Here is a 13,112-nt window from a genome sequence, read left to right on the forward strand (position 1 = left end):
AAAGAAAAAGTACTGAGGACAGAAAAGAAAGAAAGACAGCTAGCTGGACAGGGGGGACACAGTTAGAAAGGACGGGAGAGGGAATGGGGCAGAGAGAGACAGACAGAAAAGGGAGCGAAAGAAAGCAAGGCAGAGGGACAGCAGGGCGGGATGGGGGGGAAGGGACAGGGGTCTGGACAGAGATGGAGAAATAAGCAGCAGGGACAGAGGAAAAGAGACAGAAAGAGGGCAGGGAACATGGCAGAGAAGGACAAATCAGGATGTTACTGATTTGTCATTAATTTGTTTATTAGTTAGAATTAATCATATTTAGTTTTAATATTTTAGCAAAATCATATGTAGTTGTATTTTATATATTTAACCACCAACCAGTGTCTGCTGTGAAATCCCCTGTATAGCCCCGTATCAAGGCCAGAGAAATTGGCTAAAATCATCTAGTAGGAACATTTAGAACTTAGAGAACAGGATAAAGAAATACCTGACAACGGGGGCGTAAGTTGTCAGTACGTTACCTGACAACGGCCTGTTTGGAGCGCAGCGGCCGATCCCTAAGGATAGAATGTGCGGTACAAGGCTCCTGGAAGGTCCCTGGCTAGAGCCGTTAGAGATAACCGCATAGCTACTGTCAAAAAGGATGGATTGCACCTGTTGCCATACATCGATGAAGAAATCATAAACTCTAGACGAACTTTGCTTCATTATAATACCAAACACACCTCCTGGTCAAAAGCTACCGCCTCCAAGACTTACACGCCTCGGAGAGACCTTCACTGCGCCTGCGTAAAAGATATTCACGTATGCTAATGATTTCCCAAAAATCTAATGAATATGTATAACTTTTCTTGGAAATCTAATGAATATGTATCGATAAGTCTTAATATAAGGTGTATTGTTTTAAGACAGGTGTGCGTGGTTCGTGAGAGGACTCGCCGCGCACCCGGCCGTCAATAAAGAAGTGTCTGCTTATCTACACTAAATTGGTGTCGATAAGTTCTTCATTCCGAGCTTTTCGGTAACAGTTTTTGGCACCCCAGATGGGACCCTCGCTGAGAAGACCGGAGGATCGGGGACCGATCGGTTCCTGCCGGCACCGAGGATTTCTCGGGGATACCCATCGATCCCCGATCCATAAGGCTCTTTGTGACGTCCCCTGGATTTTGGTAAGACCCTTCTTTTAAATATTAAGGATAGTGGGTTAGAGTCCCACCGGTATTGTTTGGGTTAGAGTCCCCCGAGTGGGTTAGAGTCCCACCGGTATTGTTTGGGGTTAGAGTCCCCCCGAGTGGGTTAGAGTCCCACCGGTATTGTTTGGGGTTAGAGTCCCCCCGAGTGGGTTAGAGTCCCACCGGTATTGTTTGGGGTTAGAGTCCCCCCGAGTGGGTTAGAGTCCCACCGGTAGTTTGGGGTTAGAGTCCCCGAGTGGGTTAGAGTCCCCCCGGTATCGTCTGCCTGTCAGACGCGGCGAAAGCTGCGCAAGGTTGGACAAAAGGATCCTGAAGGAAGTAGAAGCCTAGGCGTCTGCCCGTAAGACATAAGCGAAAGCTATTGCTGGGTTGGACAATTTGGGAGTGGGTTAGAGTCCCACAACTTTTGAGGATTCTGGGTTAGAGTCCCAGCTTCAAAAGCATTTTGGAAATTTTGGGTTTGAGTCCCAAATTCTAAAGGAAAAAAAAAAAAAAAAAAAAAAAAAAAAAAAAAAAAAAAAAAAAAAAAAAAAGGGAAAAAAAAAGAGGAAAAAAAAAGAGAAAAAAAAAGGAAAAAAAGGGAAAAAAAATGAGATATATTGTGTACTTGGAAGTATCGTGAGTGTTTTAAGTGTGGGATGTGCAACTGAGCATGAAGTGAGTCTTGGCAACGATTGTAGTGTCTCTTATTGAAGTTGGAAGTTATAAAGTGTGAATATATTTGCTGGTTAATAATTTTGCCAGGGGATATTGGTTATAACTCTTGCTTAGGGAAGTCGGCTTTGTCCGTGCCCTAGGCAAGTAGGTGGACTCCATTACCTGGCAACAATTGTTATTTGTATTTATTTAATATCTGGTGTTTGATATATGTATTTGGTATTTGAAACTTTGTATTTGATATTTGGCATTTGGTATTTGGTTTGGTATTTAACATCTGACAATTGATTATTGATTTTTGATATTTGTTATATATATTTAATAGATATTTAGTATTGGGTATAAACATAATGGCATTTGCCAAATTATTTAAGAGTAAGAGTATGGGAAATTTGTCCACTGATGGAAAGATACCGAAAACATCTCCGTTGGGATGTTTGTTGGCACATTAGGGTGAATTATATGATGATTTACGTAAAAATCAAATGATTGAATATTGTAATCATTAGTGGCCTCTGTATACATTAGAGGATCAGGAAAGGTAGCCCGTGAATGGGACACTGAATTATAACACCATTCTGCAGTTAATGTTGTTTTGTAGAAGAGAGGGGAAATGGAGTGAAGTACCTTATGTGGATTTATTTTTTTACTTAAGGCAGAGACAAGATTGGCAGAATGAGTGCAAGCTAGTTAGTAGGGACAATTTGGTAATGGCTATAACTTTTGATAATAAGAAAGAGAAGAAATGTTGTCTGGCATGTGATATTGCCCCCAAAGAGGATGAAGGGCCAGAGTTAGATATATCCCCTCCCAGGAGAGGAAGGAATTGGGGGTGAGAGCATAGGGAACAGATGGAAGAACCAGAAAGCAGTGGAATAGAGGATACAGGGGAAGGACCGTCTGAAGTTGTGATTCATACCCCCATTTCTCCAAGGACCTGACAGCAGGCACAAACAATAGCTCCCTTGAGGCAGGGAGTTGGTAACAATGGACCAGTGTATGTAAAGGTGCCCTTTTCGGGTGTGGACTTGATGGCTTGGAAGCAGGCAGCTGGAGTATATAGAGAAGATCTTGAGAGAGTTGGCAGAGTAGTGGATACTATAATTAAAACGCAGAATCCAGACTGGAGTGATTTACAGGTGATCTTGGATAATTTGTTGGATGATACAGAAAAGCAGATGGTACTAAAAACTGGCAAAGCACAGGCAGAAGTGGCAGTATTGAGTGGGACAATAGGTGGAACATTAGAACAGAATTTTCTGTCTGGGGATCCGCAGTGAGATCCAAATAACGTGGAACATAGAGAAAGGCTGAGTCAGTATCAGAAATAGATTTTATATGAAGTTAAACATGCTATCTTTGAATTGGTCTAAATTATATGAGGTGAGGCAAGGTAAGAATGAATCTCCCTCAGCGTTTCTGGAAAGATTAAAGGAAGCTGCCAGAAAATATACTGATTTAAGAATAGAAACAGAAGCGGCTCAGATACAGTTGGCTTTGATTTTTATGGGGCAGTCGGCACCAGACATAAGAAAGAAACTTCAGAAGCTGGAGGGAGAGGATTCAAGGAGTTTGAATAAAATGTTGGAGACAACATGGAAAGTGTATAATAACAGGGAAAAAGAAGAAAAGAAAATCAGAGAAAATAGATTACTGGCCGTAATGACAGGAACAACAGACAGAAGACGAGGTAAAGGAAGAAGACGAGGTGGCAGTGGACGGAGAGAATTTATGAATTTTAGCAATCAGAATTTTAACACCCCCTTAGGAATGAATCAGTGTGCTTTGTGTCGGGAGGAAGGACATTGGAGAAAAGATTGTCCTAAAAATGTGCAGTGTTCAAGAAAAAATATTCAAAAGAAGGTAGCCAGAATGATGGTTTTGGATGAATGAAGGGGACCGGAGGGGAACCCAGCTGAGCCTCTGGTTATAATTAAGCTGGGAGAAAAAGAAGTCAAATTTTTAATAGATACAGGAGCGACATTTTCGGTATTAAATACTTGTAAAGGGAAAATTGGAACAAAAACGGCAAACATAGTAAGAGCAACAGGGAAAGAAGAAAACAGACCATTCCTGCAACCTCTGGATTTAAAATTTGGAAATAAAATAATTACACATGAATTTTTGTATGTACCAGAATGCCCGATACCCTTGTTAGGAAGAGATTTGTTATCTAAATTAAATGCACAAATTGTTTTTGAGGAAGGAGAACTCTTTTTGAAGATACCTGAGTCAAAAACAAGAGAAATCCTAATGATACAAGAAAAAGTGGAGGAGCAAGAAATTCCACCAGAGGTGGATTTTGCAGTGATCCCTACAGTGTGGGAAACAGATATTCCTGGTAAATCAAAATTAGCAGTACCTGTAAAAATAGATCTAAAAGAAAGTGCAGGAACAATAAAAATTAAACAATACCCAATTAAACCAGAGGTCAGACAGGAGTTAAAGAAATTGATTGACAAATTTTTGAAGCATAAAATTTTGGAGGAATGTGAATCTGAATATAATACTCCTATTTTACCGGTTAGAAAACCCTCGGGAGAATACAGGTTAGTGCAAGATTTAAGAGCAGTGAATCAAATAGCCAAAGACATATATCCTGTGGTTGCAAATCTTTATACATTGCTAACAGTATTAAAGGAGACTCATCAGTGGTTTACAGTGTTTGATTTAAAGGATGCTTTCTTTTACATACCCTTGGAGAAGGAAAGCAAAAAGTTGTTTGCTTTCGAATGAAAAATCCACAAACTAGGTGAAAGATACAGCTGACATGGACAAGACTACCCCAAGGATTTAAAAATAGCCCGACATTTTTTGGAAACCAGCTGGCAAAAGAGCTTGAAATCTGGAAACGAGACAAACCAAGGCCTGAACATTTGCTTCTACAATATGTGGATGACATATTGATTGCTACAGAAGAAAGATCTACCTACATACAGCTGTTTGTTCATGAAAGACAACACCTGGCACTTAGGGTGTTAACCCAGAAGATGGGGAGCTGGAAACGACCAATCAGCTACTTCTCCAAACAACTGGACACAGTGAGTAAAGGGTGACCAAATTGTCTTAAAGCAGTGGCTGCAACAGTAATGATTATACAAAAACCTCGGAAATTGACTTTGAGAAAAACAATAACAGTCTATGTCCCACACATGGTGAAAACTGTTCTAGAACAAAAGGGGGGACATTAGCTATCTCCGAGCAGAATGATGAAGTACCAAGTAATATTAACAAGATGATGTAATTTTAAAAGCAACTAACCTGGCAAATCCAGCTGTGTTTTTAAGTTCCATACAGGAAGAAGGACAATTGGAACATGATTGCCTGGCTGCTATTGAGTATGTTTATTCCAGTCGTGAAGATTTGAAGGATGTACCATTGGAGCGACCGGACTGGGACCTGTATACAGATGGTAACAGCTTTGTAGAGCAAGGAGTTCGATACGCTGGATATGCGGTAACAACAGATACCACAGTTATAGAAGCAAAAGCATTGCCAAGTACCACCTCAGCTCAAAAAGCAGAACTTATTGCTTTGATTCGAGCTTTAGAACTAAGTGACAAAAGAAAGTAAATATTTGGACAGATTCAAAGTATGCTTTTGGAGTAGTACATGTCCATGCAGCATTGTGGAAAGAAAGAGGATTATTGTCCTCCCAAGGATCAAATATTAAACACCAAGATGAAATTTTACAATTATTACAAGCGGTTCAGAAACCAAATCAGGTAACAATCATGCACTGTAAAGCACATCAAATCGGAAACACAAAGGAAATCACTGGAAATAATTTAGCCGACCAAACAGCAAGAAAGGTAACAAAAGAACGAACATTGCAAATAGCATTAATTCCCTCCAAAACAGTAACTCTCCCTAGGGAAAAACGAAAATACTCAGAGGAGGATGATAAGCTAGGTCAATTATTAAATGCTAAGAAAAACCTAGCCAGATGGTAGGTAACACCTAAAGGACAGGTAGTAGTTCCACCCTTTTTGATGAGAGAAATAATTCAAACAAAGCATCAGGAGTGTCACTGGAGAACAAAGGCCTTAGTAACTTCCTTACAAAAACAACTGGTATCACTCAGAATGTTAGGAATAGCTAAAAAAAAAAAATAACTGCAAAATGTGAAGTATGTTTGAAAAATAATCCAATAATCAGGAAAAAAGTTCAAAGGGGTCGAATAAAATCTGGTACAGAGCCTGGAGATTATTGGCAAGTAGATTTTTCAGAACTACCTAGACAGAATGGGTACCGGTACATCCTGGTGGAGGTTGATACTTTTACAGGATGGCCAGAAGCTTTTCCCTGTCGTTCCACACAAGCAAAAGAAGTGGTAAAATGGTTACTACGAGAAATAATTCCAAGGTTTAAAGTTCCTATTGAAATTTCTTCTGACAAAGGTCCACACTTTGTTGCAGAAGTGATCCAAAATGTTAGCAAAATTCTAGGTATCACATGGGATTTACATACCACATGGAGGCCACAATCCAGTGGGAAAGTAGAAAGAATGAATCAAACCTTAAAAAGACAAATAAGCAAAATTTGTTAAGAGACTAATTTAAAATGGCCTCAAGCACTTCCATTAACACTATTACGAATCAGAATACAGCCAAAGAGTGGAACCTCAGTCAGTCCTTATGAATTATTATATGGAAAACCTTATGAATCTCCAGAACCAAACCCGAACATGTAGATAAAAAGAAAACAAGATGTGTATAACTATTTGTTTTCCTTAAAAAAAAACTTTAACTGCAATTCGAAGAACAGTGATATAGAATAGACCATTATCCCTGAAAGTTCCGGTGCATAACTTACAACCAGGAGACTATGTCTATGTGAAAACGTGGACTTCCGAACCCTGCAGGAACATTGAAAAAGACCCTTCCAGATACTGTTAACCACCTTCACAGCTATTAGAATTACAAAATCAGATGTTTGGATACACTACATTCAAGTGAAGAAAACACCTACTCCATGAAAAATTATTAGCCGGGATCCAAAAACTTTAAAACTGTCTCTGAAACATGTCTAATTTTTCATATCTGTTTGTGTTTGTTCTTTTTATATTAGTTCAGCAGATAATGATAGTAGAAACCTGGACTGATTTGATAATCAGGAACAAAAAGACAAGTAAAAACAAAACAATTGATTAGCATTCCTGAAAAAAATGTCTGAAGAAACAATTTACCAATAGAATTACAGTAAATTACATGATCATGAGAAAGGTTCCAATTGTTCCACCAAAATGCAGTCCACCACCAGTATATGCCGAAACAAATATTAACTCTCAGAATAATAATAAATAAATATTAGATAGATGATGTGAAAGTATTGAAATAATTTTCAACACTTTCAAAGGAGGGAAATGTTACTGATTTGTCATTAATTTGTTATTAGTTAGAATTAATCATATTTAGTTTTAATATTTTAGCAAAATCATATGTATGTTGTATTTATATATTTAACCACCAACCAGTGTCTGCTGTGAAATCCCCTGTATAGCCCCGTATCAAGGCCAGAGAAATTGGCTAAAATCATCTAGTAGGAACATTTAGAACTTAGAGAACAGGATAAAGAAATACCTGACAACGGGGTGGTGTAAGAGTTGTCAGTACGTTACCTGACAACGGCCTGTTTGGAGCGCAGCGGCCGATCCCTAAGGATAGAATGTGCGGTACAAGGCTCCTGGAAGGTCCCTGGCTAGAGCCGTAGAGATAACCGCATAGCTAACTGTCAAAAAGGATGGATTGTCACCTGTTTGCCATAACATCGATGAAGAAATCATAAACTCTAGACGAACTTTGCTTCATTATAATACCAAAACACACCTCCTGGTCAAAAGCTACCCGCCGCCAAGACGTACCACGCCTCGGAGAGACCTTCACTGCGCCTGCGTAAAGATATTCACGTATGCTAATGATTTTCCCCAAAATCTAATGAATATGTATAACTTTTCTTGGAAATCTATGAATATGTATCGATAAGTCTTAATATAAGGTGTATTGTTTTGAAGACAGGTGTGCGTGGTTCGTGAGAGGACTCGCCCGCGCACCCGCCGTCAATAAAGAAGTGTCTGCTTATCTACACTAAATTGGTGTCGATAAGTTCTTCATTCCGAGCTTTTCGGTAACAAGGACAGCGGCAGGACGCAGATAAAAAACGGGGACGGTCCTCAGGACAGGAAGGAATAGAATACAAGCAGGGAGCGGGACAAAGGGATACAGCGAGAAACGACGGGACAGGAAGCAAGACAGAGCGACAGACAAGAACAATGACAACGAGAGCGCGCGCCCCAGAGAGAGAGCCAGAGACCGCGAGAAGCACAGGGGGTTGGGGAATTTAGAAAGAGAAGTATCAGGAGCCCTGCAGAGAGAGGGAGGGTGAATAAAAAAGGGGCAGGAAGCAGCACAAAGGGTCAGAGAGAGCAAGAGATGAACAGGAAGGAGGACAGGGGACAGTGAGATCCAGAATGACAAAAAATAAACAGCAACAGCGAGCAAGACAAAGGGATAGAGAGAGAAAGAGAAAGTAGGAAGACGAGAGATAGGAAGGCAGGGACACAGAGCGGCACGTACAGGCGCAGAGAGGAAAAGAACACCAGGGAACGGGCCAGAGAAATTGGGAGGCGGGGAAAGAGGCGGATGCAGATCAGGACAAGGAGACCGAAAAGGAAAAAACAGGGACTGGCTGCAGGACAAAGGTGGGGGGGGGCGGTGGGGGGGGGAAGATGGAGAGGGAGCAGGACAAGAACGCAGAGAGAAAAAGGAAGGGGGGCAGTGAACGAGAGAGAGAAAGGGGGAGAGGAAGAGGGAGCAGGACAAGAGAATAGCCAGAAGAGGAGAGGTACAGGGAAGCAAAAAAAAAAAAAAAAAAACCCCCAAAAAAACCCCAAACCAAACCAACCCCCAAACGTCACAGCAGCATGGGAAAGCAAGGGGCCAGGAGAGGGGGAGGGAGGGACCGGGACGCACAAGAGGAGCGGACAGGGCCCGAGGGCCCAGGACCTCACCACAGCTCTCGCTCTTGAGCTGCCAGGAGACCTTGCCAGCTCAGGACGCTTCTTTCTCCTTCTCTCCTCCCTTCCTCTTCTGTAACTCCAGTCGCTTGGCTGTCCTCCACATAACGGAACACGCGAGTGTCTCACGGCTCTTACGAGATGAGGCCTCCTAGACACGTAGCCTCGCTCGCTCGCTACGTGGCCGTACCCCGCTGCCGGTCATGCATACGGACCCTGGCGGTCTGACCTGCTGTGGACTACGAGGAGGGATCCTTCCACACCCGGAGAGGCAGGCTCTCTCTTGCTGCAGCGTGAGGCAGCTGCCGGCCAGTCGGCCTTCCGTTTTCTTCTTCTTTACCCTTCTGTGGCCTCTCCAGCTTCAGCAGCTCCTGCCCACAGCCAGTAAGCGCTCCGCCTGTCCCTCTGCGCTCCCGCGCCGCGAGGAGAGGGAGGCCAGGCAGAGACAGCCCACGCAAGCCTGAGGCTGCTGCTTTCAACGGCATCCCCGGGGGACGAAGGGACAACCGCACCCACAGCGTGGCCTCTGGGAGAGGGAAAGAGGCAGCAGTGACCGTTATTACCGCTGCTCGACCCTGGCCGGAGCCCCCTCCTTCCGCAGGGGCTTCCGCAGACGCCGCTCGTTCCCCGTGCCGCTGCTAGCGGCACCCACGTTGAGGGAGACTCGAGAATACCGCAGGGCCGGCTTGCTGCCCTCACGACAGGGCTCGGGGGCTGCCTGCGGACACAGCACAGGCTCCAGGGGAGGGGCTGGAGCTGGGGGCAGCCGCACGGGCCGAGCGGGGCCGGGGGAGCTCTGGCGACTCGGGGAGGCGCCCGCTGGCCGCGCGCCTCCGTCCCCTCTTCCCTTCTACCGGCGGCTCTCGGAGAACTCCCCGGCGCTGCCCTGGCCCGGCTCGCCTCCGGCGGACCAGGAGCCTGCCGCAGTGGCCGCTTCGCAGCTTCCCGGCCCGGCAGCCCCGGGCGGCCAGCGGCCAGGAGGCACCCCCCGCCCCCGCCCCCGCCGGAGGGGATCGCTCGCCTCACCCGCGGTCCCGGCGCTCGCCCGCTGCCGCCGAGACCCGCGCCCTGCGCACCGCCACGCGGCTCCCGGGGACCGCGCATGCGCCGGAGGGGCCGGAGCCGGCGCGCGAACGCCGGGCTGCCCCACGCGCAGGACGGCGCATGCGCCCGGGAGGCGCGTCCGCACGGCTGGTCGGGGAGCGGGCGCAGCGGGAAGCCCGCGGAAAACCACGCGAAACCGGCGACGCTCCTGAGTCTGAGCCGGTCGGACTCCGGGGGCCGCGGCGGCGGCAGCAGCGAGGACTACGCCGCGCCCGAGAGCCACGCTGCTGCCCGGCCGCCGAGTCCGCGAAAACTACAGCTCCCGGCATGCCCCGGGAGGCAGCCCGCCCTGCTGCCTGACCCCGCGGGGACGCCGCTTCCGTTTCCGCCCACCCCCACGCCGGCGCAGCCGCAGTCCCCGCCGAGCCCCCAGCGCGGCTCCGTGCAGCTCTGGCGCGCTCCCGCCGCCGCCGCTCCGGCACGGCGCGGCCCCCCCCGCCCGGCTGCGGCTCGGGGCAGCGCCCGCGCCGCCTCCCGCTCCTTCACGGCGCCCCCCCCCCGCCCCTGCGCTCGCACTCCCGCCGCCTCCTCCTCCTCTCCCCCACTCTCTCCCCCCCCTCCCCCTGCTTCTCTGTTCATCTCCCCCTCCGCCTCCTCTCCTCGGGCGCGGCCCCCCCGCCGGCTGACGGCTGGGGCAGCGCCCGCCGCCGGCCGCTCCGCCCGCCCCTCCCCGCCCGGCTGCGGCTCGGGCATCGCCCGCGCGCGCTCCGCGCGGCGCGGGCCCCCCAACCCGCTGCCGCTCCGTGGTCCGACACGGACCCGCTCTGTCCTCCTCGGGGTTTTCCCCGGGACCCGCCCGGGCGATTGCGCAGCCCCCGCCACGGGGCCCGCGCCCGACCCCCCCCCCTCGGCCGACGTGCTCCCAGCCCCCCTGTGAGGCCCCCCCCGCCCCCCCCCCCCCGGCCTCGGCACGGGCGGCCCCCACCTCCCCCGGGCCACCCCCCGCCTGGACGTTCGCGGTCCGAGGGGCGCCCGGCCCCGCTCACCTTCTCCCGAGGGGCCAGCCGCAGCCCGGCCACTGCTCTGCTCCTGCCTGGGCTCCCACCGGCCCTGCCGCGGCCCCTCCCCCGGCAGCCCCCCCCCTTTCCAGGGAGGGGCCGTCGCCATCAGCCTCACTGCCCGCACCTGGGGCTCCTCCAGCCCCGGCCCGCAGCTGTGGTACCGAAAAGCCGCAATCAAACTCTGAACAACCATGGGAAGTTAAGAAGCAGCGCTTCGTTTATGGAATGAAAGGTGTCAAGAGTCATCTTATTTTGAAGAGTTGTTAACTGGGGTAAAACTACAGATTTTAATACCCATCTTATTTTCCTTCTAAGACTTGGCAATTGCCAGGTATCTTCTTTTCGATTACCCAGGTCCACCATCGAGGCCACAAGGGAGATTTCTTCAGAGAGAGGAAGAGTTATTAAGTCTGAAGTCCATTATTTGCTTTTGTCCTTCGTGAAAAGGTGAGTGGATCATGTATCATCACTATTCACCCAAACAGTTAACCCTAAACTTTTCACCTGTCCTTTAATACAGTCAATTCCAAGCTAATTTTTTTCCATCATTAAGAGGGGACCCAGGATCATTTAAAATGTTATTATACTTTCTACAAATACATCCCCCATCTTAGAGCTTTAGCTACTAGAGAAAGTCTTTGGATTTGGGGGTCAGAGGAGTTGCAAGTATAAACTTTCATACCGTTCTGTTCAGGATGTGTGATTTTTCTCCGTTTGTCTAAACCGATCTAAATTTCCATAGATGGTCCTGACTCTGGGTGGATCTAACAAGGATCCTGGAACTCCAGTAAATTCTAAACATCGTTTTAGATTTTAAATAGGATCCCGAGCTCCTTTTTGCACTTGTCTCTACGGTTTTGGCAACTGACAGCCCCACGGGGTGTTTGTACAAGTTGCTCCCTGAGGGCGATAAATTAATTCTTTTGTCCGTGAGGTGGATGGTTTGGTAATGTTATTATTCAAAATGCTATAATTCCTTCTTTCAAATTGAAAAAAATAATTGCCTTTTAAATCCATCCAGTTTAATTTGCTAAAATGATTCTCATCGTTCTACGTCTTTTCTCAAGTTTTGGTTAAATTCAATGTCAGTATTCTCCACGGAACTAGATTTTCATCTGACTTTGGAATCGGAAGGCAGGCTGTTATCGAGGTTAAATTTTGTGTCTTTACAAAACTTTGAATCAATTGCAAAACTAGGTTTTATTTTTTTTAATCAAAGTTACAAGAACGGTGAATATCAAGATTAATAGCTCAGACAATAATTGTTTCATTTTGTTTACCTTGCGTTTAGAACCCCTCGAAAAAAATACTTAAACCCTGTAACACACAAAAAGATTACTGCCCTTGGCAATACTCCTAATAGCAACCCCAATATTATAAACTTTACACAATTGTTTTCCCAAATAGATAACGTGAAACTTACTTGGAGGTTTTCAGTTTCAAAGGGCCAGTTTCTTTAGACTTCCAATTTCCTGTTGGTGCTTTCTGTATTCTTGAATAATGAAGCCAAGGTTCTTCTCCCAGACCTTTACTGCTGTAAGTGTTGTTAAAATGACTCGATATGGTCCTTGCCGCTTCTCAGCGATTTTATATATATTCCATCTCCGGGTCGGAAGGGATGCGCTGCTACGTCCAATTCTAAGGGTCCAGCTGCGGAGACATACTGACGAAGTTCTTGAAAAGAATTGCTTAAAGAAATCATAACACCTTTTAAAAACATATCTCCAAAGGCACTCAAGGTACGCAGAACATAGGACTCTTGATACGGTCTTTCATATAACATTGCATAATGACTTAAATTTTCTTTCTCTTCTGGCTATACTCTGATTCTTAATAGAGCCATCGGTAAGGCTTTAACCCATGTGAGTGAGGTTTCCTGACAAATTTTACTCAACTGTTGCTTAAGGCTATAGTTCATTCATTCTTCCCCCCCGCCCCCCGCCGCTTGCTTGTGGTCCATATGGGGTGTGATAGTCTCAACCTCTAGATAATACTTTGCTCAACTTGTCTCATAATCTTTGCTATACAATGAGGGCCATTGTCAGATGACATTCTTACGGGCACCCCATATTTTGGTATTACGTCTTTGAGCAAGACTTTGACTACTTCTCTCGCTTTGTTGGTGCGACAAGGGAAAGCCTCGGGCCACCC

At 46.6% G+C, this 13,112-nt stretch overlaps 1 protein-coding gene and 1 long non-coding RNA gene across 3 annotated transcripts in view; both read left to right on the forward strand.

Moving 5' to 3' along the window:
• Nucleotides 1-11,146, forward strand: part of LOC115337966 (formin-like protein 16) — a 12,651-nt gene extending 1,505 nt beyond the window's left edge. Inside the window, exons 2-4 of the mRNA XM_041121817.1 lie at nucleotides 9,592-10,391; nucleotides 10,691-10,833; nucleotides 11,051-11,146. Of these exons, the coding sequence (XP_040977751.1) occupies nucleotides 9,959-10,391; nucleotides 10,691-10,833; nucleotides 11,051-11,146 (672 nt within the window). The 5' untranslated portion in view covers nucleotides 9,592-9,958. The remainder of the gene's footprint in view (nucleotides 1-9,591; nucleotides 10,392-10,690; nucleotides 10,834-11,050) is intronic.
• Nucleotides 11,147-11,375: 229 nt separating this feature from the next.
• Nucleotides 11,376-13,112, forward strand: part of LOC121233105 — a 4,945-nt gene continuing 3,208 nt past the window's right edge. The window contains exons 1-2 of one of the 2 annotated variants that reach the window (XR_005931896.1): nucleotides 11,376-11,408; nucleotides 11,704-11,748. This is a non-coding gene — a long non-coding RNA (uncharacterized LOC121233105). The other variant, XR_005931895.1, reaches the window with a different exon arrangement.

Source organism: Aquila chrysaetos, unplaced genomic scaffold, assembly GCF_900496995.4.
Source record: "Aquila chrysaetos chrysaetos unplaced genomic scaffold, bAquChr1.4, whole genome shotgun sequence".
NCBI lineage: Eukaryota > Metazoa > Chordata > Aves > Accipitriformes > Accipitridae > Aquila > Aquila chrysaetos.